General features: G+C 34.3%; 3 protein-coding genes across 4 annotated transcripts; 1 reads left to right on the forward strand and 2 right to left on the reverse strand.

The window, feature by feature from the left end:
• The first annotated feature begins 159 nt into the window (after nt 1–159).
• On the forward strand, nt 160–6,096 carry LOC115977189 (putative thiamine biosynthesis oxidoreductase ThiO). 2 transcript variants are annotated; one of them, XM_031098894.1, is made up of 9 exons: nt 160–463; nt 536–593; nt 692–800; nt 1,417–1,525; nt 2,023–2,074; nt 2,179–2,316; nt 2,407–2,518; nt 3,613–3,739; nt 5,350–6,096. In XM_031098894.1, exons 1-9 carry the CDS (start codon nt 342–344, stop codon nt 5,804–5,806), a joined length of 1,284 nt encoding a protein of 427 aa, XP_030954754.1. In that variant the 5' UTR covers nt 160–341; the 3' UTR covers nt 5,807–6,096. The 2 variants fall into 2 exon arrangements, with proteins under 2 accessions (XP_030954754.1, XP_030954753.1); XM_031098893.1 differs by having other exon boundaries at nt 2,170–2,316; nt 5,350–6,095.
• Nucleotides 6,097–6,185: 89 nt separating this feature from the next.
• Nucleotides 6,186–10,610, reverse strand: LOC115977188 (WD repeat-containing protein 76). Its single transcript, XM_031098892.1, has 5 exons — nt 10,471–10,610; nt 9,737–10,319; nt 8,416–8,822; nt 7,816–7,914; nt 6,186–6,638 (listed from the first exon to the last, which is right to left on the reverse strand). The coding sequence occupies exons 1-5, from the start codon at nt 10,608–10,610 to the stop codon at nt 6,425–6,427; spliced, it is 1,443 nt and encodes a 480-aa protein (XP_030954752.1). The 3' UTR covers nt 6,186–6,424.
• A 9,390-nt stretch (nt 10,611–20,000) lies between these two features.
• On the reverse strand, nt 20,001–25,615 carry LOC115977190 (ATPase 8, plasma membrane-type). The gene is made up of 14 exons (XM_031098895.1): nt 25,270–25,615; nt 24,650–24,868; nt 24,397–24,534; nt 23,963–24,277; nt 23,518–23,844; nt 23,298–23,417; nt 23,087–23,209; nt 22,860–22,964; nt 22,453–22,762; nt 21,842–22,356; nt 21,462–21,635; nt 21,180–21,362; nt 20,880–21,055; nt 20,001–20,542 (listed from the first exon to the last, which is right to left on the reverse strand). Exons 1-14 carry the CDS (start codon nt 25,321–25,323, stop codon nt 20,446–20,448), a joined length of 2,856 nt encoding a protein of 951 aa, XP_030954755.1. The 5' UTR covers nt 25,324–25,615; the 3' UTR covers nt 20,001–20,445.
• Nucleotides 25,616–27,375: the final 1,760 nt, after the last annotated feature.

Consider the following 27,375-nt stretch of genomic DNA (forward strand, 5'->3'; position numbering starts at 1 on the left):
AATTAACTTTGATTGTGCTGCTTTTATGTCAAGCTAATTTGTGATTTTACTACTTTAATTGACACAATACAATGACAGATAGCCTGAGATGAAGAAGGAAGTAAAAAAAAAAAAAAAAGACTTGGGAGGAGAGGGTAAAGTAAAACACTAAAACTAAAACTTTCAAAACAGTATCAAATGCGGTTTGTATAGGCCAAACCTCCTGGTGGAGAAATTATGAGTTCCTCGTGGTGGGTATTTTGTATTTGACTCTAGAGAGAGAGAGAGAGAGAGAGAGAGAGTTGGGTGGGCAGTGGGTAAAGAACAGAACAGAGCACATAAGAAGAAGATCAGACCAGAGAATGGCTATCTCCCATTGGAAGTCACCTCCGGTAGCTCACAATCTCTGCTGCTACCGTGCTCTACACACCACAACAACAAGAACCACTTCTTCAACACTCTCCCTTTCACAACGTCCTCTCAGGTACTCTTTCTCTCTCTCTCCCTGAAGAAGAAGAAGAAGATATGAAAATAAAAGGTAGTTTGGTTGATGTAGATACGCAGTGGTGGGCGCTGGTTTTGCTGGGCTCTCCGTTGCTTGGCACTTATTAAACGTAACGTCTTATCTATTCTATTTTTTTACACTCTCCTTCTTTCTTTACAAAACAAAAACATTAGCTTTTTATTGATTGATATTAACAATGGGGAGCAGAGTAGTGGTAAGAATTTGGGATTACGCATAGACATATTTGATGAAGTAGGCATTGGCGGTGGAGCCTCTGGAGTCTCTGGCGGTCTTCTCCACCCTTATTCCCCAAAAGGTACCATAACATACCAACCTTCTTCACTCTACTCATCTCTATGCTCATCTGTCATCACTTTTTTTCACTCTATATATCTATATTGTTCTTTTTGTTGTTCACTAGTTACAATTTGCTCCATGATTTTCATTTTTTTCAACTATGTTAATGTAGTATTTTCGGCACAAAGCCTATATTCTATCCAAAATTAAAAATTTTGGATGAAATTGGAACCCTTTAAACATATGAGAATGGAATGGGACCTTCTTCACTCCACTAAACTCTATGCTCTTTTTTCTTTACTTTTATGTTGTTCACTAATTACAATTTGATCCCTCATTTTCACAAGTTCCAACAATATATAAAATGTAGTCTTTTTGACCTTCAAAACTTCAAATGCTACACCATCATCAATTTCCACACGAAGCCTTTATAATCTTCCAAATTAACATTTTTAATGAAAATTGAAACCCTTTTCAATTTTGGGAATGGAATTTGATATTTCATGAACCAAAAATTGTAGTTCTTTAGCTTCTTCTTTCTTTTAACTATTCATAATATACTTGTGTTGTTTTGTTTTTGCCATTTTTTGTAAAAAAATTTAAACGGACTGATCAGTTTGACTTTCATTTTGTAGGTAAGCTACTCTGGCGGGGTGCTGAGTGTTGGAATGAGTGCTTAAAGCTTTTGAGCATTGCTGAAGCAGCAGTTCCTCAAGACTTTAATGAGTTTATAGTTCGGAGAAGGTTCTTTTCTCATTGCATAACCCCTTTGTTTTGTTTCTTTGTAGATTTGGTTACCTTTTAAGTGCATGTGTGTGTGTGTGTGTGTATACTTCAGATCTTTCGGTCATTGTATATGATATTTACGAATTAGTTGACTGAAAGTGGTAGTTTAGAAATCTAGCATTTTTTATAAGGTCCATTTTGATGTGCTCTTAATCCCTTTGGGTCAGGTCGTTCATGAACAGTTTTAAACATGGAAATATCCTAAACTTCTGGAAGTAAAAGGTCATGTTTTCTTAAAAATATATTGCACTAAGTTGGAGCCCTTTTCAGTTTTCATTGTATTCTACTTTACTGCTCATGCTTTGAATTTGAAGGCTTAGAGAGCTGGTATAAGTTCTCACTTCTTAAAAGTTGTCTCTCTTATTTTCTATTTGTTCCCCTTTATCTTCTACGTCCCTTAACCTTTATGTGGTGGGCTGTCATTTCTGATCAAAGTTTTTCAAATTTCTATTCAGGGGAATCTTGAGACCTGCGATGAACTTGAAGAATTTGCTTATATTGAATGATGTAATTCAATCTGACCTTCATCAATGCTCAAATAGCTTAGTAGTTGATATTTCATTTGTAATAATATTGGCATTTCTTGCTTTTTATTTGATTAGAATGCTCAGAATTGCCTTGCCAGTTGCAGAATAGAGACCATCGATCAGGATGCTGCTCAAAATCTAACACCCAACTTATGTCTTCCTTTCAACTCTGCCTTCTATATGCCTGAAGCTGTAAATATCCATCCTCAACGCTATCTCCAGGTCTGAAGAAATTAAGCCTCTTCTTGGAGTAATTTTTTTATTATTATATAGATATAGATATTGTCCTCATTCTAACTGTTATTTTTTTAGGCACTCTTCTTAGCGTGTGAAAATTTAGGGAAAGAACTATCAAATTCTGGCTTTGGAGTAAAAGAGTTACATTTGCATAAGAATTCTATTCACAAACTCCTAGATTTTGAAGGTAATATCTCAGACTACTGTTTTGATCTTTTTTAATTGCATTTGTGCGTTGAAAGCTGGTCATCACAGATCTGCTAAAGAAGGCTCATGTTGTAGAATTTTTAGGCTCTTTCTATATAGGTTGCGTGTATGTAATCATCCCTTCTTATACTTGAACGTCACACATAATTTCCTGAATAATCAATAAAAAATGAAATTTATAGTGCAAATTTTTTGACCCTTGAGTTGTTGGTTGGCTTATAATAGTTTCTGATACAGAGCAGTAACACGGCTGGAAATATACAACTGAGTAACATGGACATTTCTGTAGAGTATCCATGACCATGATAAACACAAAAAAGTATCCATTATATAAACATTCTATCTGACAAATCTTGTAGCTATGTCCCTGTTTTGTTTTCTTACAATTTCAATATTTGTTGCATGTATCCATTGTCATGTCCTTGCCCCGTGTCCATGTTAATGCATCATGGTTGATTTAAGAATAAAATAAAAATTGAAGTACCACCTGAAGATTCAAAAATTTATCAAGCCTTCACCTACACTTGGCCCCCAAGTACAAAATGCAATTTCTCTTTTCTGTGGATTAGAGAGATGTCTTTCTGAATTATGCAGCATATGATGGCTGATTATGAAGGTAGGATTGGAACGGAAGGAGACACTGATTGCTTTCATTTTGGGGAGTCTGCAATTCAGAAATGTTCTCATTCACACTTCTCACATGTAATCATGTAATAATAGAACTACTACCTGAAATGTTGAGCCACTCTCTTTTTGACTCAAAACGGTGTCCCAAACAGAATAAATAGCTTGAGAAAGGTTTCTCATACCTGATTATTCCCTATAACATTCAATTCTAAACCTGAGAACTTAGATGCACAATCTGTTGGCTATAATAAAAATAAGATTTGGCTCTGCATTGACAAAAGAAAACTTTCAATGGGAATTTAGACCATCAAACCTATATTAAGCTTCAAATTGCTGTTTTGACTTTTGAGTGGCTAATCTTGGTGGAATTTCTTAATTTACAAACATACTTCGTTTAGATCATCTATCTCTTAATTAGTTAATCTGTGATTGAATTTTTTGTATTAGGGGAATATGATGCGGTGGTAGTATGTCTAGGTGCCAAAGCAGATTTGCTTCCGGAGCTCTCTGGAAGGCTTCCATTGAGGACTTGCAGGGGTGTCATTGCTCACCTGCAGCTGCCTGATGATATGGGGTAAAAGCTGTCTTATGTCTTGCATACACTTTGTGCCAGTGTTTAAAATTAACTTGGAATCTCATGGCCCATATCATAGTTTTTAGTATCATAAGATATGCGATACACATTGTATCGTAGCCAAAAAGTTATGTATCAGTGTGTTACATAAACATATGGGTTTAAATTGGGTTTTCTTACTAAAATTTGGGCTTTGGCTTGAGCCCAAAAGTTGTTATACTTGTTTTAAACAAAATTATTGGGCTATTTTGCTTTAGAGTCGTGTTAACAGATGCCCCTAGGGCATTTGTCAATGGACCATTTTAGGAAAGTTTTAATAACAATTTCATCGGAAATGTAAAAAGTTGTCCAAAAAGTTAATTACTTTTTTTTTTCCTATAAAGGGTTTCTAAAAATAGTTCCTAAACCCCCTTAGAGCATTCGTTAACTTTTCCCATTATATATAGCACAGTGACTTTTAAAAAATTAGTTTAATATAACTTCATTTATAAAAATATATATTGTTATTTGTGTGATTGTACAATAAGCTTTCCAAAAATTTAAAAAAAAGAAGGAAAAAATGGGTGATAAGAGGAAAAGAATTATGGAAAAGGATTCCACTTGGGATCATTGTATCCATAATTCCATATAATTGATGATAAGATAAGTAGGCTAAAACTTAAATGCAACTATTTGTCAAACAAATATTGGGTTGAAGTTATATGGATGAAAAACCACCTAGCACAAACTCGTAAGGATTATTATTATTATTATTTTTTAATTTTAATTTTGACGAAAACTTGTAAGGATGTTAAATCATGCTTGAAGATGCCAAATGATGATAAAGATTATTTTGCCAAACTTTTTTTTTTTGGGGGGGGGTGGGGGTGTGGGAAGAAGAAGAAATGAGCAAATTGATGATGGTTTAGATATTGAATGTCTTCAAAAAGAAGATTCACATAATATTGATACCATGATGGTGATAATTAAATTAGTCATTTGTTGTACATGTTCCAAGTTTATAATAAATATACTATTTATACATGTATATCTATAACTTTTTCGGAAATTTTATGAGGTATTTATATATATTATGATACACAATACATAAAAATGAAAAAAAAATAATTCACAATACGATTCATGTTTGATAACTATGGTCCATAATATATAGCTCAATTTTGGACAACAAAACAAATTTAAATGTTTAATAACTTGTACAGGGTCATAATGGATTTCTTGATATTTTGATCCCCTTCCCCTTTCCTTGTGTGTCAATGCGCGGGTGTGGATATTGTACCACTTATTTTGATTTCCCTCACGATGTCATCATCATGTAAAGGCTAAAAGAAACAAACGGTAGATCATGTTGTTTCCCGTCTATTTGAGAACAGCTTATTTAGCTAAAACTAAAAACTTTTTACTTAAAGTGTAGGGAAAAAAGAAGAAGTTAAAAGCTAGCTGAATATGACTCATGAATAATACTAAAAAGTGCAATGGAACACATAAATAGTACAAAAAAAAAAAAAGCTAAAAACTCAAATAAGCTAAACTTTTCATCACATCCCAAACAAAAGCTTTCTCAAATTTTTACTTCTATTGCAATACTCATTTTTGAAACACTCTTGCAGAGAAGATTATCCAGACCATGGCCCCTCAATATTGTCAGATGCGTGGCTTGCCTTCCAGGGCCCCCGCAGTTTATATATGGGATCAACATGGGAATGGAAATCAAGAAACTCCTCACCAAATGTATCAGCAGATGAATCTTCTGGAGCTCTTCAAGAGCTTTTGCCGAAGGCAAATGTGATATATCCAGCTATAAAGGATTGGACTTTTACTGGAGCAAAGGCTGGTCTGAGGGCAATGCCACCTCTAACTCCACATGGATCACTTCCACTTTTGGGTTGTATCAATGATGTTATTGGTGGAAATTATGCTTGTAATTTCTGGTTATTTGGAGGGCTTGGTTCAAGGGGATTGTTGTACCACGGTTGGCTCGGGAAATTGATTGCACAGGCCATGCTGTGCTCTAATGAAGAAATGATTCCAACTGAACTAACATCTTGGAAGAAAATAAAGCGATGATTCCTGAAATTCTTCAAGAAAACCATCTATTGAATTCTTAATTTATTTAGTTATCTTAGAAGGAAGACATGCTCAACTTTCCTCTTGCAAACAGAAATGGGCCCATAGATTTTTTTTTTTTTTTTTTTTTTTTTGGGAGGCTCAGGTGGAGGGGGCAGGGGTGATTCTGTAACAACAAAGTAAACTGATCTATTACAATTCAAGGTTTAAGATTTAGGAAAATGTCAAAAACTTAGCTTCAATTTTCATAATAAGCCGTTTTTCCCCCCTGGTATTCCTTGTCATCTAACTAATCTAAGATACTGACCATCTTTTGAGGTTATCTTGGATGAGATTTTAATTTGAAAAGAGTAAAGATAGCTAAAATTGGACAATATAGTTCCACAAGCAGTCATTAGTCATTTAGTTGTAATAATTCTTACCCAGACAAAAAAGAAAAACCAAAACAAAATTCAAGAAAAAATTCTAGCCGACATTTCTAGTAACTGGGGCTAACAAAAGCATTTTCTTGTCAGTTTGTAACACATTAAACTGCATGAAGAATTACAATATTAGTCATGTTTACACTAACTGGTAACATCAATATGAAAACTCTGGTGCAGGAAGAAACCGAGGTTCTTAGCCCAATGTCCACATATAAACCTGGCCCCCACTAGTGGCTCCTGCAAGCATGCCAACATTGTAAGGGTGTGCATCAAACCTGCATGGAATTGCTGACATGTGTGGGCTTTCTAGAGTGAATATTGTTCTTTTTTGAGCTGGGGAGATAACATCAACTCCTCTTTTCATATTGCCAATGAAGACGTATGAATCATCCCAGCCCCAAATTGCTCTGCTCCCGCAAAAAAAGAAAAAAAAAAGATGTTAAAAACAATCTGATTTCCGCAATAATTGGTCATCAGACCACAGTTTACAGTCCAACTTATCCTAATCACAATTGATCTTTTTCTGTGTTTTTGAAAGAGGCTTTTTTTTTGTGGGGGGGGGGTGTGGGCGGGGGGGTGTGGATGAGGAGGGGACTACGGTCCATCTTAGCATAGCGCTGGGCATGTAAAGATGTATTTCTTTGCCTGGACAACTGTCACCTTGATGGAGCTTTACTTCCAAAGTATGGTTACAGGATTTTATGATGCTGGGATCAGCAATAATGCAGGAGTTTCTAGTGTTATCTCTAATGAACATTGATGCTGATTCAAGATAAATTGCTTCAGGAAAACCTGGAAGAGAGGGATTTCATAGAATGGACTGGACTGTTGCTAAATCTGGTATCTTCAATAATGCTAGAGTTTCTAGTGTTATCTCTAATGACCATTGATGCTGATTCAAGCTAAATTGCTTCAGGAAAACCTGGAAGAAGAGAGGGATTTTGTAGAATTATCTGGACTGTTGCTATCAGATCAAAGCAGCCAGTTGTTGATTGGTGGAGGATGGTCTGGCATTCTTCTACTATCCCAAGGCATGCATTCATTTGTTGCTTGGATCTTAGAAATAGATTGACTACCCATGACAGACTCTTAAATTGGGGGTATCAAGGTAACATTTTGCATGTATTTTGAAGAGGGTATATAGACAGCAGGGATCACTTGAATTTTGAGTCCTCTTTTCCCATGAGAGTTTGGCATCAGATTGAGATGTTACGTCTGATTAGATTCAGGAGGCAGTCAAGTGGGATGTCAAATCTACAGGAAGTTTAAAGACTCTGCAGGAAAAAATCCTCAGCAGTCTCTGGGGCATCTTTGCTCAGTGTTGATTGGTGGAAAGAACTAATCGTTCAGGAGTCTGGGTTCTTGGTTAATTCACTGTAATTTGTTTTGTCTGTTGTCTTAGTTGTTGTGTTGCAGTCTTAGCTGCTGGTTTGGTTTGATTTTTTGCAGCTTTTAGGCGCGAGCCATTAAGGAACAGTCACCAACAATAATAGAGAATGATCTCCAGATTTGCCATAGAACATAGCAGATGGTTCAACAAAAGAAAGACACATCAGCATTTGATAATATGACAAAAATTTGTACCTGAAAGAAGAAATCCATCTTCCTGTCTGATTGTTATGCTTAATCATTGAAGTGTTATCGAAATTAACTCCAGTCACTATACCAACTGTGTCGTCCATGCTACATGAAGACAATTGAAAATTAATTAGTAGAATTAAGATCACATACAATCTTTTTCAAACTACCCACACATTATATACAATACTTTGACTCTAAACAATATAACTAATATAAGCAATATATTGCATTTAAGGGAAAAAAGAAAAAAGAAAATAATTTGCATTTGGCATACCTAAAAAGAGGAAGTTGATTAGTAGCCAGAAATCCCTAACATCTCACAACTACGACTATAAAATAAAGGGATCAACTTGAAATTTAACTTCTTCAGCTAGTGGTTTATAAGGTAATTCACTCAATCAGTATTTAACTAGTATTGGTAAATAGAATACACAGTGAAAAAGAGTCTTTTATTTGCAAAGTTTTGTAAAAATTATAAAATTATACAAAAAAGTACAGATTATGATCACTGAAGTGTACTCAGATAGTTTGAAGCAAACTACCATCTAAGAGGTTGTAAGATATTCAATCTGAAAATCAAAGGCTTGATACAACACTGCATACCTTGTTGTTGCGAGGGAGCTTCCAGAGGGTGAGAAGTAAGCAGACTGCACAGCCCTATTGTGCCTAACTTCCTTCAGAGGTTTGGGTTGATCTACATTAACACTTCTCAAATCCCATATGCAGGCAGTTCCATCTGAGGAACTGGTAGCCATGATGTTAGAGTTTTCTGAGTTAAAATCAATGGAATTAATCCTATCTTCATGCAAATTCCATTGGGTTGAGCATTTTCCAACCCTTTCATCCCAGAAATTAAAACCTCCACGACCCTCGCTAAAATATAAGCACTTGATATCATCTGGTCGTTGAGAAAGAGAATATATAGAATCATTACTAGAATATACCAGATCAAATACCTCCTTCTCAGCATCCATCAATCGGATAAATCCAAAATAACAACTGGTAAAGATCTGCACTTTAAATTCAACAATTATGAATCAGCTGGAATCTTATGAATTTATGAAACTCAACATGCGTCCAGTATTTCTATAGTGTAAGAGTGTGTAACTAGGAACTAACATGAAGATACAGTCATACATACAAAGCAAAGCCATCTGCATTCATTATTCAATCCAATGGCATCAAGGTATCCTAGAACATTTACAACCTCATTAATTCTTCTCAAATATACAGAATCATCATCAGAATTGTTAATGAAGGCTACCATATTCAAGAAAAAGAAATGCCAATGCATGGCAAATAAGGGAAGGGGGTTGGGGAAGCATATAACAGCTTCAAAAGTGTTGGTTATTAACATATATAAGTGATATTCATTCTAATATTTACAGTGTCTACTGCCAAAACAATGTGGTTTGGTCTATGAGGAAAAAACATATACATTGCAAGTAAAGCAACAACTTCAACAATAACTTAGGTTAACATTAAAAAGATATGCATTATTGCTTTACAATTCATCTATCACCCATTCTGTACATATCATATAAAGAGATGATTCTACAGCTCCAATTCACTTCCAACCAAAGTAATACATAACTGTACAATGAAAAACACCACTGCTGTCTAGTAAATAAGAAGTTGCATTCAAATTTCAAAACCTCGTAACAGAAATTCTTATGCTAGTGCTACTACTAAAAAATTCATCATCTTCCTCAGGATACCATGTGACAGTAACTCAGCAAGATTGTGTTATGACAAAGTAGTAATAAGATAATACAATCTCAAAATGTACATGTGGTATACTATTTCTACAACTGTTTAACACACCAACACTAAATGCAGAGTACTTATAACATTTATAGGCAATCAATTACACACTATTGTAAACATTAAGTACAATACAAGCAATCTTTTCAAACCAAATTACCTTTGATGAGCATTGTTGCTGGATGGAAATCCCGGAAATGGGACCAGGATGTGGATGATACAAATAAATCCCGTCATCTTTATCCATACTAGAATCAACATCCCAAAACCCAACATCCCCAAACTTGTTCCCAACCACAATCAATTTCGAATTGCTACAAGGCAAAAACCGCACATTCATTATCCTCCCCGGCACAACTCGCGCAATATTCTCTGGATTCAGACTCAAAGAACCCAATTCCAAACGATCACACGCACCCTTTATCGAATCCCCACCATTTTCATAACCAAAATCCTCATGGGGTTTCTTTGAAACGCCCAAAATCCTTTCCATTAGTAGTTTATCGGAGCCGGTTCCACGATAAGCATCTCTGCTACTAAGAGGCCCCAAATCTCGCGGCGAAGGGTTGGATTGGGTTAAAGCTTTTGCAGCCACAGGAGTTGCTTCGACAGTATCGTCTAGAGCTTTGAAGTCAGAGTATTCTGGTGGCATTCCACGAGTGCGCAGGGACCTTCGGATTACGATTGGGGATTGAGTTCTGGGCTTCTTCTCCGGACTCACTTTGTACGATTTAGTTACAACTCTGCCACAATACAAACAAAAACAAAAGAAATTTAAATTTTGAGAAATGGGTTTTCCATTTTGGATAAAAATATTGATGGGTTTTGGTTTTTGGATGTGTTGTTACAAAGATGGGTTTTCATTGAAAGTAAAATTTAGAGAGAGAGAGAGACCTTTGGCGCTTAGCAGAGGAAGAGGCGGAGAGCTCAGTGGCTTTGGAGTGGATTTTAAGAGCAGCCATCATTTCGTCGTTTCGACGAATGTTCTCGAGGCGCTTCCGCTCGTATTCTGTGAGTTTCTGAGACGACGCCATGGGAGAGTCAAAAGACAGAGCGTGAGAGAGAGAGAGAGAGAGAGAGAAAGCGGTTCTATTTGGAGTTTGGGAAGTGCCAAATGTAGAACATATATAAATACGGGGGTGTTGTGTACTTGTGTAGAGTACTGTAGATGCGTGTGTTGGTTTGGCGGGAAATGGCTTTGGCGGGAATGAAAATGTCATAATAGTGTAGGACAGGAGAGAGAGGCAGAGCATTTTGAACAAAATTGTCTTTCTCAATTGTCATTTGGATTTGGGACAATGTGATTGGATTGGAACCGAATGATAGTGGCACTAAACTTCTTATATCTAGGAAAATTCTTGTATAAGACTGCTTCATACGATACTTACTCGTTATGAGACTGATATTTATACTACTATTTATTGGATTTCCTATATTTGGAATCTTCATTTTTTTTTTTTTTTTTTTTCGGTTTAAAAATGCCCTTACACTCTATGTCTAAGTAGAAACAAAATTAAAGGATAATCCGGTAAAAATACAACTCTAATTCCTACTAAAACATTGCCTAAAAAATAAGACTACTCTTTTATTGATTTTCAAATTACTTTGTACACTTATAAATTAAATTCTCTAAATAAAACTTATGTATACAAAATAAAAACACTAGTATTTTTTTTTTTAATTTTGCTATAATAAAAAAAAAGCATCATCGCACGCGCAAAGCGCATGACTGATGAGGCTAGTCATATATTACGTTTTCTTAAATTCACTATTTATATTTAGGCAAAGCAAAAATGTAGAGTGCACCTTATTTGGCCAAAATTTATTTTAGGCTTTTAATTTTGTTTTTGTTCAAATGAGTCATTTATTCAATTAAGGCATCTTTGTTCCAATCCCCAAAAAAGAATTAAGGTATTTTTATCAATTTCTATTAAAAGATTCTTTTAATTTAAAATTTTTGTAAAATAAAATTTTGGACACTTAATAACAACATTTAACAATGATTAATGGATAGATCTTAACGGTTCGTTTGGATTGAGGGGGAGGTCAGAGAAGTGGAAGGGAGTAGAGTACAAATGAATAAACTTGAAACTTAGAGGTCTTAACTGAAAGGAAAGTAAATTTAAAAAACTAAAATGAATTTTGGTCAAACTCAGAGAATGCACTTTGCATTTTTTTCACATATTTATTATCGTATTAATTTGTAATTTTTTACAAAGAATTTAAAAATAATATTAATAGTAATCAAAATACAACCGCCTCAACAGTTGGAGTAAAACAAGGAGGAATTTCCTCTGATCAAGAATATGAAACTAAGAACTTTTTACTAAAAGTACTGTAGATAAAATTAAAAAGAAGTCGAAACAGTGGGACCCATAAATAGTATTAAAAAGTGTAATAAAACCCATGAATAGTACAAAAAATAAACTAAATAGTAAAAAAAACTGGCTTTTTAAGCTAATGCCAAATACAACCGACATATTCACTGCAAGAATTTCCTCCAAAAGCATCCATATGTTGCCATATCTAATCTGAGCACTTTTACCAAACATAAACCACTTCTTGGTCATCCCATTCAACAACAACAAAGTCAAAAATACCAATTTCCAAGCAAAACATGATAACGATGAATGGAATCAGGACTTGGAGTTAGAGGACAAAAGTATTAAAAAAAAAAAATCATTATGAACCTCCTAATAAGTATTCATTTAGTATTAAGTATTAACAATTTGTTAACAAAGATAAAGATACAAAAAATCATTGTTTTTTATTAAGTTAATACATTACAATACAATTGTGTATGAAAATGGAACTCAGTGTGTTTTTAAATCTTTTTAAAATCATCTATTATTGAATTCGCACTAATTGTTGCAGTGATATCCCTTTCAATGAATAATATCATAAAATCTGTCAAAAACTCATATTCCATCTTGTTGCGAAAATCAATTTTCATGACGTTCTTAGCTGACAATTTTCACTCTATAGTTGCAATTAAAATTAGAAAAATAAACACAAGCATGACCACTCTACAATCAAGCAGGTAGTATTATGATTTTTTTAGTTCTCACCATCCATTGACACAATCAAACGGGTAGTATTGTTTAATTTGCCAAAGACTTTGTAACTGAATTGGCACCTTCCTATGTATTAAGTACTCTGGGATCTAAGGTGGGGAACGATTTGAACTGCGTGGTTAGCAGTATATTATAATTACCTCTCAAAAAAAAATTATGTTGAATAAGGGAAAAATTATTTTGTTTAAAGAGCCAAGTTGTCTGTTTTGGGTAAAATTAGTTCATTCTGCTTAAATTTTTTTAGCTTTACTATTGGAAAATTTTGTTGTTGGGCTAATTTTTTGAGCTTGTTAATTTTGTTTTAAATTCTAGATCTATACATTTTTTTAATAACTTATAAAATTGTCAATGTATTGTTAAGGATGGTTAAATGTCATTTTATTGAATCAAATTGCTAAAATTAATGCTTAGTATTTAAAAAAAAATTTGGGGGGGGGGGGGGTGGGGATTCCCCTAAGGTCCAAGAATATCTCCATCCATTTTGATCACTTCTAAAGCAGCAAATGCATGAGAGACTAACCATGAATAGAGAGATGACAACATTGTATTTGTACACCTTGCCCTAATCACATTAATTTCTGAATGAGTTCGTTTAACGAGTATTCTTAGGGTATTTGTTTTTTGATAGACCTTAATTCATTTGTTAATGGACCATTTTATAAAAGTTTTTATACCACTTTCATGATAAATATAAAAATCTGTTAAAAAATCAATTACTTTTTTCATTCCTTATAAAACGTTTTTAAAAATATTGCATAAATCAATGGCCTTAGGGCGTCCATATTAACATTTTCACTTGTAAATTTATGTAGTAAAATTTGTAATAGTTTTAGCATTTTTCATAGAGGACTTACTTAGGAAATAGAAATCTTATATCTCACTTTTTATGTTCCACTTTATAATTAACAATTTATGGTATGTCAAGTGTCTATTTTTTTATTTTAATTTTAAACTTTGGTTATTTTATAAGGAAAGTAAAAGAGAATACATGACAAGTTGTATTAGAAGATGGACTAAAATTAAGCAACCATTACTTGAGAAAACACAACCACTAGTCACATTTTTTTGTTGTGTGTGGGGGGCGGGGGGGGGAGGGGGGTGGTTGTGATTTGGATGATCTGACCAAATTTTAACAAGTTGCAATCCCTATTTCTTGTAACATGAATCTAACTTTTGTTTCATGTGGAATAAATAATTATTTTTTTTAAAAACCATCTTTTTTTTGTTTCAATCCATAGGTCAAATGATCTATGATCTAGTGGTTGCCTTTAACCTTAAAATTTCATTCATGACATCCATTTAGGTGAAATACATAGAAATTGATGTTTCACAATCATCTAAAATTACAATAAACAATCTCCTGACTAGGGATGACAATAAAAGCCTGACCCGCGAATACTCAGCCCGACCCAACCCTAATGGGCCAAATTTTACCCGGTCTAATAAATAATAGGGTCGGATATGGATTTTTTTTTTTTTAAAAAAAAAAAAAAAAACTCGGAATAGGTCCAGGTCAAGTTCGGGTTTTATGCATATCAGGCCCAAACCCGACCCTATACATATATAATATTAAAAAAAAAAAAAAAAAAAAAAAACCCACACCCTCACCTCTCTCTCTCTCTCTCACACACACACACACAGGCTCTCACACACTGCTGCCGGCCACCCACTTTTGCTGATCTTAACAAACCACAATACAAATGCAAATCCTTGCTGCCGTCATTGTCTTCGCTTCATTATCGACGTTATTATTATCACCATCATCTTCATCACAAATCTGACAACAAGATTGAAATGATGCCGTCGCAACATAGAGCCTCTCAATGATCCCATCTCTTCGTTGCTTCAACTCACTACCATAATCCATAGACACCACCGAAATTGCTATCTCTATAAATGTCCACACATCCACACCTGAAGTCTCTAGAACCATTCCTGAAATCATCTATATCCATTATTTTGTCCTCTCTTTTTAATATATATATATAAATTTTATCTGAAATGAAACAATATCATATTGAAGATTGAAAATAGTTTCTGTTTGTGATTTGTATATATATATATATATATATTTTTTGATGGGTGTGATATCAAAAAAAATTTTGTGATTGTGATTTCTGTGGTTGTAATTTTTCTTTTTTTAAAGATTGGATTAGATTGGGCCATAGATTAGGCCTTCTAAATAGGCGGCAAAATTGGCTGGACAAGGCCCGTGGGCCTCGACAGGGCAGGTTTGGGCCCTATAAAAAAAAACCTGTTTGTTAAATGGGCCGGGTTTAGGTAACGGAAAAGGCCTGCAGGTTGGATTTGGATATCAAAAAACCCGGCCCGAACCCGACCCTTTGCCATTTCTACTCCTGACTTGGAGAAATCATATAGTCATTAGAGTAGGCAATATGCGGCTATTTTCCTTGCTTTATAGATATTATTGGGGCGCAACATATCTATAAAGCAAAGTGGTTTGGGGAAAAAAAAATTTTAATTAAAATTTTGAGAAATGGGTTTTCCATGTTGGGTAAAAAAAATGATGTGTTTTGGTTTTTAGATGTGTTATACAAAGATGGGTTTTCAATTTCATTGAAAGTTAAATTTAGAGAGAGAGACCATTGACACTTAGCAAAGGAAGAGGCAGAGAGCTCAGGGGATTTTGGAGTTGATTTAAAGAGCAGCCATCATTTCGTCGTTTGTATGAATGTTCTCTAGGCACTTCCGCTTGTATTTTATGAGTTTCTGAGACGACGCTATGGGAGTGTCGAGAGAGAGGGGGATTCTATTTGGAATATATATGTGTGTGTGTGGAAATGCTAACGGATATCCTTAGGTCAATGGATAACAATTCATTTAAAGAAAATTTTTATGGGAAAAGAAAAAAAAATTAATATTTTGACAATTTTTTTCATTTCCCATAAAAGTGGTGTCAAAATTTTCCTAAAATGAATTGACACCTGTTAGTATGATCCCATATATATGTGTGTGAGAGAGAGAGAGATTGTGTTGTGTGGGTGTGGCGGGAAATGTCTTTGGCAGGAATGAAAAATATCATAATTAGTGTAGGACAGGTCACAGGAGAGAGAGGCAAGACCATTTTGAACACAAAGTTGTATTTCTCAATTGTCATTTGGATTTGGGACAATGTGATTGGATTGGAATTGAATGAGAACTTTTGATATCATATATTATGTTTTTGAAATTCACTATTTATACTAGCATTCACTAAACTCAACAGTTTACTCAATTTCAAATCCTAAATTTTAGTTTCTTAAAAATAACTTTTTGTGTAACCTTACTAATAGTAGATAAATTCAAATTGAAAAATAACATTAAACTCAAAATAAAAAAAGAGCCTCATCGCACGTGCGAAGCATGAGTGATGAGGCTAGTAATTTATAAATGCTTAGTATACGTTTGGATAGGAATTATTTTCCTGTGTTTGGCGTTTTGCGTTTTCCTTTGTTTTTTTTTTTTTGATGCATGCGTTTCAATTTTTAGGAGACAAAGTGCACTATTCATATACTGTTCACGTATTGTTTACGGGACCCACAACCACTTTATTTAGAAAAAAAAATTAAAAATGGATCCCACGATACTATTCACACATTTAAAAATTATTTTACTACAGTGTTTTTCAGTAAAACAAGTTGTATTCAAACGGACCCTTAATATGATATTTGTGGATAAAGCTTTAACTACAATCTCTAAAACCTATTGCAATCATCTTTACATCTTCACTTGTGTGCCCAAAGACATCACATACAAAGCAAAATTAATGAACTTCAATCTCTCTAACCTATTGCAACCATCTTTGCATCTTCACTACTATGCCCCAAAGATATCATATAGAGTAATGAATGAACTACTAATTTTAAATTTTTTTTTTAAATTCCCCGTCCAACTTTGTTAAAGGTGAATTCTAATAGTTGGTGGTGCATGAACTCATCCCTTCACTATTTGCGAAGTTATTTAGCTAAATGTTAGTGCTTGCACTCCAAAGGAAACTAATTAAAAGATATATTAACGGAGCAATATAAGTAGAATTGATTATAGGATTATCTCTCCTGTATTTATTGGAGAGTAATTTTTAGGTACTCCCTCCTCTCACATTCATGGTGGAGTCCACTCATTAAATTCATGGTAGGGTCCATTATAAATGTGAGAAGAGAGAGTATTGTTTATCCAAAAACTTTCCTTTTTATTTCCCCAAAAAAGATAAAACTTAAAATACTAATTTTTAATACCGAGTATGTGATGAATACAATTCATAAATTATTTTTTGTGTAGTTAATTATATATTAATGATGGGGTTGGCTTCAAAAAAAAATCAACTAAAAAATTGATGGCGCTACAATCCATTTCTTTTGGAGATAAGATTTTATTTACTCTTAATAATAAAAGGTGTGGGCTACTTTTTTGTTGTCCCAGGGAAACTGTTTGTGTACTCCTTGGGATATTTTTGCAGTCCCACATCGAAGACAACTCTCCCTACTTGCTGCCTTATAAGCTGTGAAGCTGAAGGAGTAGTGTACCATCAGTTAATTTTTATTGTGGGCTACTTTTTTGTTGTCCCAGGGAAACTGTTTGCGTACTCCTTGGGATACTTTTGCAGTCCCATATCGAAGACAACACCCCCCACTTGCTACCTTATAAGCTATGAAGTTGAAGGAGTAGTGTACCATCAGTTAATTAATTGCAAAAGTATCCCAGGGAGTACATAAATAGTTTCCTTGGGACAACAAAAAAGTAGCCCACAAAAGGATTAGATGAAAATTTTAGATTATAATCAAATTAATATTTTTATCAATTTAGAAATTATAGGAGAAGAAGATTGTAATCAAATTAAGATTTTTATCAACTTATAAATTATAGGAGAAGAAAATAAGAACAAAAAAATTTATATTTATTTTTTTATATAAAAAATGTACAAAAATTTCTACAATTTGGTGTTGCCACACAGCGCAACTACAACTTCTAAACTCAACTTTTATTATACTTATTATATATTAAAGATGGGGTTGGTTTAAAAAAAAATGATGGCACTGCAATCCATTTATTTTGGAGATAAGATTTTATTTACTCTTAATAATAAAAGGATTAGATGAAAATTTTAGATTGTAATCAAATTAAGATTTTTATCAACTTAGAAATTATAGGAGAATAAGATTGTAGTCAAATTAAGATTTTCATCAACTTAGAAATTATAGAAAAAGAAGCTTGTAACCAAATTAAGATTTTTATCAACTTAAAAATTATAAGAGAAGAAGATAAGAACAAAAAATTTGATATCTAATTTTTTTATATAAAAAATTTACAAAAATTTCTGCAATTTGGTGCTACCACATGGCACAACCACAATTTTTAAACTCAACTTTAGTATATGATTTTGGCAAAAATGTAAAATGCACTATTTAAATTTGATGAAAATTTATTTTAAACTTCTAACTTTGTTTCGTTTGATTGAGTTATTTAAGTTTTATATTTATTCAATTAAGGTCTTTTTGTTCTGATAAAAAAGCATTTTTGTCAACTTCAATTAAAATATTTTTTATTTAAAAATTTTGAAAAATAAAAATAAAAATTTGGACACTTAATGGCAACATTTAACAGAAATCAACAGATAAACTTTAATGATCTGTTTGTATTGAGGTGAAAAAGAGAGAAATAGAGTAGAGTTGAATAAACTTAAAATTTAGAGGACTTAATTGGAAAGTAAAGTGAAAAGGCTTAAATCAATTTTGGTCAAACTTTTTTTTTTTTTGGAGGATAAACTACATAAAAAAGGGTCAAACTAAAAAAGTGTACTTTCCATTTATTTCCTCATATTTATTATCCTGTTAATTTGTAATTTTTTTATTATAAAGAATTAAAAAATTTTATTAATAGTAAATCAAAAAAAGTACATCCGCGTCAACAGTTGCAGTAAAACAAGGAGGAATTTCCTTTAACCATGATACATATTAACCACAAGAATTTCCTCCAATAAAGCATCCATATTAGCCGTATCTAATCTGAGCCCTTTTACCACTTAAAACATGAACCGATTATTGGTCATCGCAATCAACAGCAAAAGCAAAAATACCAATTTTCAAGCAAAAGCTGATCATCACGTATGGAATTATGAACTAGAGTTAGGAGGGTAAAAGTATATATATATATATATATATATATATATATAATAAAAAGTTATTATGAAACTCTAAATAAGTATCCATTTAGTATTAACAAAGATAAATATACAACATCATTATTTCTTAATAAGTTAATATATTACAATGCAATCATTTATGAACATGAAATTCAGTGTGCGTTCTTAAAATTTTAAAATCATCAATGATTGAATCCGTACTAATTGTTGCTAATGAATAATATCATAATGTTGTCAAAACTCATATTCCATTTTGTTGCGAAAGTCAATTTTTGATAACATTCATGGTTGAAAATTTTATTTAATTGAGAAACATAAGCAGTTAAAGATTGTAACTAAGTTTTGCCTTTATATTTATTTCTGAAAAGCAAATACTGAAATACTTGTATTACTAGAAGATAGACTGAAATTAAGCAACCATTACTTGAGAAAACACAACTACAAATCAGATATTATGTATATATACATATATATATGTTTTTTTTTTTGGGGTTGTGATTTGGATAATCTGACCAAATTTTAACAAGTTGCAATCCCTATTTCTTGGCCATTTTTTTTTCCTCTATCCCTTGGCCGAATGATCTAGTGGTTGTCTTTAACCTTAAAATTTCATTCATGACATCCATTTAGGGGAAATACATAGAAATTGATGTTTCACAATCATCTGAATTTCCAATAAACAATCTCCTGACTCAGAGAAATCATATAGTCATCTGAGTAGGGCAGTATGTGTCTATTTTCCTTGCTTTATGTTAGAGATATATTAGTTTATTAGCATAGGCACAAACTTAATTCTACTTTGTATACAAGCCAAGTCTCCTAATTGTACTAGAACTCTATTAATCTAGGGTTTAATTTACTATATATACACATGTTATGATTTATTATAATATAGGATTTGTACTACACTATAATATATTATTGATGTAGCTCTTTAAGGTTTCCTTCGTGGATGTAAGCCGTTAGGCTGAACCATGTAACTCTCGTGTGTTATTGTGTTTTATACTTTATGCTTTTACTTCCGTATCTATACTAGCATATTCAACATAGTTTATCAATGCTAATATTTAACACTTTATAGATATTATGGGGGGCAACATATCTTGCTGCTTATTTCAGGAAGTGATTTGGTTCCTGCATGATATTGATATGCTAATAAAACTTGGAGGCAATGAACTTTGATCTAAGATAAAGGGTACTATAATACTAAAGAAAACGGAAGAGAAATATATAGACACTATATTTCTATAAAAAAACTAGTACATGGGAGTATTTTTGATCCTGAAAACCTAAAACCAAAAATCTAATGAGGATAGAAATGGAGAAAAGGGTAACAACGTCTGGAAAGAAAGACAAAGGAGTTCTGTCATACTAAAACGAGACACCATATTTCTATAATAATATATAATAGCTCCTTTAATCTTCGTTCCGTCCCTTTGAGTTCATTTTTCCATTCTCCAAATCAACTACAACAAGTCTCAAAGCATCTGGTTATTCCAGCAATTCTAAATCCTCATGGAAAGAAACATAGAAAATCAAACGAAGAAAGAAACATCACAAAGAGCTTCTCCTTTAAACCTTGTCCTCCCATCTTCCTTAATTGTCTACATACACTTGATTAACGACTCAACCGCATTCCATATTTCACGAGGTCTTTTAAACTGTGTAGTGCTGTTGGATGGTTTCAATGTCCAGACCCTTCAACCTCACCACTGATTCAACATGTCCCTTGAGGGTGTGCAACTCCCTGAGCCTGCAAAAATAAGAAGAGTTTATATTCAATGTGGTTTTCGAAATGAGAATGACTTTTCTAAATGAACTCGATATTTGAATGCTTAACTGGACTATCATACAAACTTTGTTAGCTAGTCCAATTTAATGCATAGGTACAATCTTTTATAGAGCTTCCTGCCCCAATAGGGCCTCATTGAAGTTTATTTAAGGAACCATGAAACAACATGTTGAAGTTAAAAGTTTCCCAGAATTATATAAATTTGTAATCACTTATGTTCCTGCTGGATTGAATGAGAATTTTTAAGTTCAAATATCTCCAGGGGTGAATTTTAGATGGGGCTGGTTCTGTAATCTACCTGGCAACTTCAGCACGCCTCTTCGCCTGCTCTGCAATCTCAGAAAGATCCCGGTAGCTGCTCTTCTCTGTATATAATGCTTCTGGAGGCTGGAGACCATGGAGTGTACGTTGAGCCAAGGCCCATTGTGCTTCCCTCTCGCCCTTCCCATAATCCTTCTTTGTCGTGAAAGCGGTCTTCATTAGGTACATACACAAAGAGAAAGCAATGGTAAGAGAAAACAAAAGGCAAAAATTAAATTGAATAACATTGACTGATGGAGCTTAAAGATTATACGGTGTTATGAGAATTATCAGTCACCTTGTTTTGAAGCATGTTGTTCCAGGCCTTGCCGGACAATCCAAATCGGATGATGAACTTGAGGACATCGAGAGGGAGGTAGGTAATGATGCTGTAAATCCAGATCACTCCTGCCCATCCCCACCCAATGCCATGGATCCTGGCAAAGCCCCAGTGTGCATACACAGCAATGATAGTGGCAACCTAATTTGAACAGGTTACACAATTAGGACAATATACGGTAATCATGCACACAAAAGTAGTAAGAACAAGTTCAACACAATAACAAATAAAAATACAAACCAATTGTGCTGCAATGAAGGCAATGCAAAGCAAGAAACCAGGGCGTTCAACAAAGGACCAGCTCCTTGATCGGGTCACAAAGATGAGTGCTTGACTAATAATGCTCACTTGAAGGTAAAGGGCCGCGTTAAGCTCTGCAGCATTATTAGCAATTGCCTTCACTCCAAAAACTTTCTGCAATAGTTATATTATTAGTATCCAACTTCTTTATACAATCATATTTCTATTATTTCTTATTTGACTTCCCTTTTTTTAATTTTTTTTTTTTTTTTATAAATAATCTAAAAAGCTATATTCTAAAGCATCACCTGTTTCAAGGTACAACCATACTTTCGTACAATTAATCAAAATAAGCTTACACACACGTGTGATTCACTCACTTTGAAGAAGTTGGTGTCATTTGCAAGATAAAAGAACACCACAGACATGATGGCCAGGTAGGCCCCAAGGATAATTCCAGTGGCAAAGATTTCCTTGAGCTTCCATGAGTCGGGAACAGGAGATGGCTTCACCCTGTCCTTGGAGATGGTCATGATGGTTCCGTCATTCAAGATGGCAATGATCAGGACCATGAAAGGTGAGAAGTCAAACTTCCAGATGAGAGCAATAAGCAGGAACCCCATCACAATACGTATTGTTATGGAAACAGCATAGATTGTGTAGTTCTTCATCCTCTGAAAGATAGCCCTGCTTGTCAACACAGCACTCACTATCACACTCAAACCTGGCTCTGTCAAGACAATGTCTGATGCACCCCTAGCTGCATCAGTAGCATCAGCTACTGCAATACCAATGTCTGCCTTCTTGAGTGCTGGGGCATCGTTTACACCATCTCCAGTCATTCCACAAATGTGCTTCCTCTCCTGCAGCCTCTTAACAATCTCATACTTGTGCTCTGTCAAGCCCCAAATTAGAATTGCTAATAATACTATGCAATGCAATAATCAATATCGACATCATTTTTGGTAGAGCTAAAATGAAATTTTATTACCAGGGAAAACACCAGCAAATCCATCAGCCTTTTCAATGAGCTCATCAACAGGAATGGAAGAAATGGACTCATCCTTGCTCTGGCCAAGGAGGGTGGCAGAGGGATACATGTTGGTGCCCATGCCAAGCCTACGACCAGTCTCTTTTCCAATGGCAAGCTGATCACCAGTGATCATCTTAACATTGACACCAAGGTCAAGAGCCCGACGGATGGTCTCTGCACTATCATGCCTTGGAGGATCAAAAAGGGGTAAGAGACCAACAAACTCCCAAGGCCCTCCAGCGCTCTCTTTGGTCTTCTCTGGAACAATCTGCATTGGGAGGGCATAGAACCCGATTCAATACTGCTTACACTTTTCATTTACTGATAATCAAGAAGCTGTTATTATTAATTAACAACTAGTCTACCTGTCTAGCAACTCCCAAGGAACGAAGACCACGTTCAGCAAAATTGTCAATGATGCTGTGTGCCTTCTTCTTCACATCCGCCTTTGGATCACAAAGTTCAATGATCTGGTAAACAAGTATAATAGTTAGTTCTATCATATTTCAATGAAGAAAATTTTGTTGATAGGATGTTTTGTTGAACGTCTGATATGGAAATGCTATAACGGTTCAAGAGGGGATTTTCGTACTTGCTCAGGAGCTCCTTTGCTGCATCGGTGCCAGTCGCCATCTTCGTCAATATAGGTGATTGCTGTGCGCTTATCTACAGGATTGAAGGGCAAGAAATGCACCTCAGTGATTCCTGCTCTTGCCTGCAAAGCCAGCAGTTACAACTTGTCAATGAATAGAAAGTAGACTAACATGAAATGCATTGGCCAAAAAGTAGTTTTAATTTCATACCTCCTTGGGATCACCCAACATTCCAACAATACAAGCATCAATGGCATCTTGGTTTTCAATCCTGGAAGCCCTGGCAGCAAGCAAGACTACAGTATCCTTATCAATGTTCTTTGGAAACACCTGTAGTAAAAAATACACCCATGATAAGTACCAATACTTAAAATGGTTACAAGTGCATTTCCTTTGGCAAATTACATTACTTGGCTTTTAAGCCACTAACCTCAATCAGGTTCTTGTCAACAGTGAGTTTGTTGAGGGTGAGAGTCCCAGTCTTGTCACTGCATAGGACATCCATTCCTGCCATCTCCTCAATGGCTGTCATCCTCTTTGTGATAGCACCTTGTTCTGACAGGCGATGAGACCCAATAGCCATGGTCACAGACAAGACCGTCGGCATAGCAATTGGGATACCTCCAATAAGAAGCACCAGCATGTTGTCAATACCCTCTCTGTATTTCCTATGTTGGATTGGGTACATCACTACAATCTCAATTAGCATGCCTATCGCAATAGAGCAGATACAGAAGTTACCAATGGCTGTCAACACCTGATCAAATTATCAACAACCATCAAAACATCAATCCAACAACAACAAAAAAAATCCCCGAAGAAATATATATGGATTGTTAAAATTTAGTATGCAATTTATTAGCTGGCTAGTATACCTTTTGGAAGTGACCAACTTGGTTTGTGCTGTCCACAAGGTGAGCAGCCTTGCCAAAGAAGGTATGAACTCCAGTGGCTATAACAACAGCCTCAATCTCTCCTTGTTTGCAGGTGGAACCAGAGAAGATCTCTTGGCCCGGGTGCTTGGTGACTGGAAGGGATTCACCAGTGAGAGCAGACTGGTCGATTTTAAGAGGATCACCCTCCAAGAGACGGGCATCGGCTGGGATGATGTCTCCCAACTTGACACTGATCACATCTCCTGGTACCAAGATTGCTGCATCTTGCTCACTCCATTTCCCATCCCTCAACACCTACAAACACATGAATCCATTAAGTTAAATTCTTCATAAAATTGAATGCAGCGACGAGTGTAATTAATTATTGAGTATTGGGCATGTATATACGTGGATCATGAACATGTGATGTGTACCTTGGTTTTGGGGGCAAGACCTGCCATGAGAGCAGCCGCAGCATTGCCTGCGTTGTTTTCTTCAATGAAGCTGATAGTTGAGTTGATGAGGAGCAACACGACAATACCAACGAAATCTTGCCAGTCCGGTGGCTTTCCCTGAATTGTTCATCGTTAAAGATATCAAGGTCTCATACACTTTATAATGGTGTCAACGTTATTTCACATCTTGTGTGTGTGTGTGTGTGTGAGAGAGAGAGAGAGAGAGAGATACCCCTCCATTGGCCAAAACAATGGCCATGATAGCAGCACACTCCATGACCCATGACAGGGGATTCCACATGAAACCCAAGAACTTGAGGATTTTACTCTCCTTTTTCTCCTCAAGCTTATTTGGACCAAAGATTTGGAGCCTCTTCTCACCTTCATCTCCTGTCAAACCATCTCTTGAACATTTCAGCTGCTCAAAAACTTCATCAATAGGAATTCGCTCCTGCACAGACAATCACAATTCATGAAAATCAACAACTTATTATAACCATTAGCTCCAACGTAGTTCTAAGAAAATCGAAAAATAAAATCATGAAAAAAAACTCTCATTATTCCTGTCATGCAATCCAAGTTCATGTCATCCAAAAGCCTTTCCACGAATAAAACAAAAAGAATAGCTAAAGAAGAATAACCAAACAAGAAATGAATAAAATTAGCAGATGAAAATTCCCAGCTGACAAAACATATAAAACAAAGAATACCCATTTGACATATTTGTGTTATATTGAGTTTTTCATTGTTTATCAAAACAAAATCCAACAAAAACATATTCAAATGAAACACAAGAATGGGAAAAGAAAGCAATATATATATATATATATATATATTTGTTGTTTTGCTTACAAGATCGACAGTTTCGTTCTTGACATCTTCTAAAGAAATGAATGTGGAACCCATGATGAACAACAAGTGCAAGTTCAAGGAAGACAATTAAAGATCCCTCTCTTTTCTGGGGCTTTTCTTTTCTTTTTCTTTTTTTTTTTAGTTTTTTTTATAAATTTTTTTGTTAAAACGGGAAACTCCCTTTCTTTCTCAACTTTTTTCAACGAGAGAGACCTATCCTAGGCCTTCTCGCCCTCCATCCAAAAGACACAGAATGAGAGGGAAAGAGAAAGAGAGAGAGACAAAGCTGTGAGGAAAGCCAAAGCAAAGATGGAATTGAGACTTGTTGCACTGAGATGAGACAACAAACTAAGGGTTCATAAGGAGGGCTTTTATTTTATAAATGAACGTTGGAGAGGGAAGGGAGGGAATGAAAGGTTACGGGCAACCCATGATTACCCGTTGATTGCTATTACAGTTGACCCGTTACGTGCCGGTTCGATTTCCTCGGAAGTGTTTGTTTTTGTGCGTGTCTCATTACCATCCCTAAATTCTGTGGCTCACCAAAGTCCACGGTTTTTCTTGGTAAATGTTTTTATCTTTGGGAGGTTCAATTTTTTTATTTTTATGAATGTTGGCTACTTCATTTGCCATGTAGTGGTTATTAAAATTTCTACGACATCTAAGAATGACAAGATTTTATAACCAACCATTAATTTGATTTTTTGTTTTTGTTTTTTTGGATAGATTTTGGATCACAAAATTTTCTCACAATTTGTTTTTTTGTTTTTTTTTTTTCATGCCATGTGCATATTGTAATTGGTGTTATCAAAAGTGGTAACGCTGTTATCTGCTAATAACGTTACTTTAATCACATATTATCAAACGACAGATGTTAAAGAGCTGGCAAAATTTGTTGTGTCCTCAAAATTACTCTTTTTTTGGTTTTTTTCTAGGCAATCATTGTTGATTATTAGTTATTACCTAAATGCTAAATCCTATTGATAGATTTTTATATTAAATTTGTTTCAATAGTTTTTTTTTAGTTGAAAAATGTATGTAAAATTCTTAACCACATTCTATGTATTCTACCTTTATGCAAAGGGAGGAAAATAAACAAGAAACCAAATTGAAACAACTTGATCCATTAGAGTTAACTATATAATTTTGCAAATTAATTTGAAACAAGTTTTATGTTTTTTAAGACCCATTTATAATACTCATTTTGCTATATAATATTTATGTTTTACTAAAATATTGCTAAATGCTTTGAATCTCAATTTTCTTAATTCATATTGTGTATAAAAAAATTTTCATAGAATTGGTTTCCAACTATTGAGTAGAATTGAATTGCTAATCAAAAATTTTGAGGTTGGAACAGTCAAGTTTTTCGACATTTGTAGGAGACGAACATATTATATTATTTGTAGACTTTATTTTTTAAATTAATTAAATTATTTAGAAATTTAAATTCAAAGTATAAAATACTTTCATATCCTAAAATTACAAAAAAAATCAAGGAATCTACCAAATACTTCCTCAACTACCTCAATTTTCACAATCAAATACCGAGCCCCATATCTCAAAAACTCATTTCATTATCTCAACAAAAGAAAATAATTTGTCAGTACCAGTGTAACACCCCATAATTTTGATACTAATTTAAGTCTTATACGTAAATTAAAAATGAGACTCACAATTAAATGGATTTAATTGGTTTGTGTCTAAGACATTTAAATCTGATAATTAGTAGGGTATAAGAGGCCCAAGTGAGATGAAATAGGTATATATATATATATATATATATCGGCCTTGATAAGCTTAAAAAAAGGAAAAAAAAAAAAGAAGAAGGAAAACCCTAGGCTTTTATCTGAATTATACGTGCATATATATATATATATATATATATAAATAGGAGATCTCCCCTCTTTGAGCGGCACGAAGAAATCTTCTTGTTTTTAGTCTTCTCTGCGGCTGTGTGTGGGAGAATCAGGTAATCCCTCCTCATTACTTGGGTTCTTTTATTTATGTGATACCTGGCAAGTGTCTATATAGCTTAAGGGCTATTGATATCTCACACACCTAGGATAGAGAATGTTTATGTACATTAGTCTTTGGGTCGCACAG

Source organism: Quercus lobata, chromosome 2, assembly GCF_001633185.2.
Source record: "Quercus lobata isolate SW786 chromosome 2, ValleyOak3.0 Primary Assembly, whole genome shotgun sequence".
Taxonomy (NCBI): Eukaryota; Viridiplantae; Streptophyta; class Magnoliopsida; order Fagales; family Fagaceae; genus Quercus; species Quercus lobata.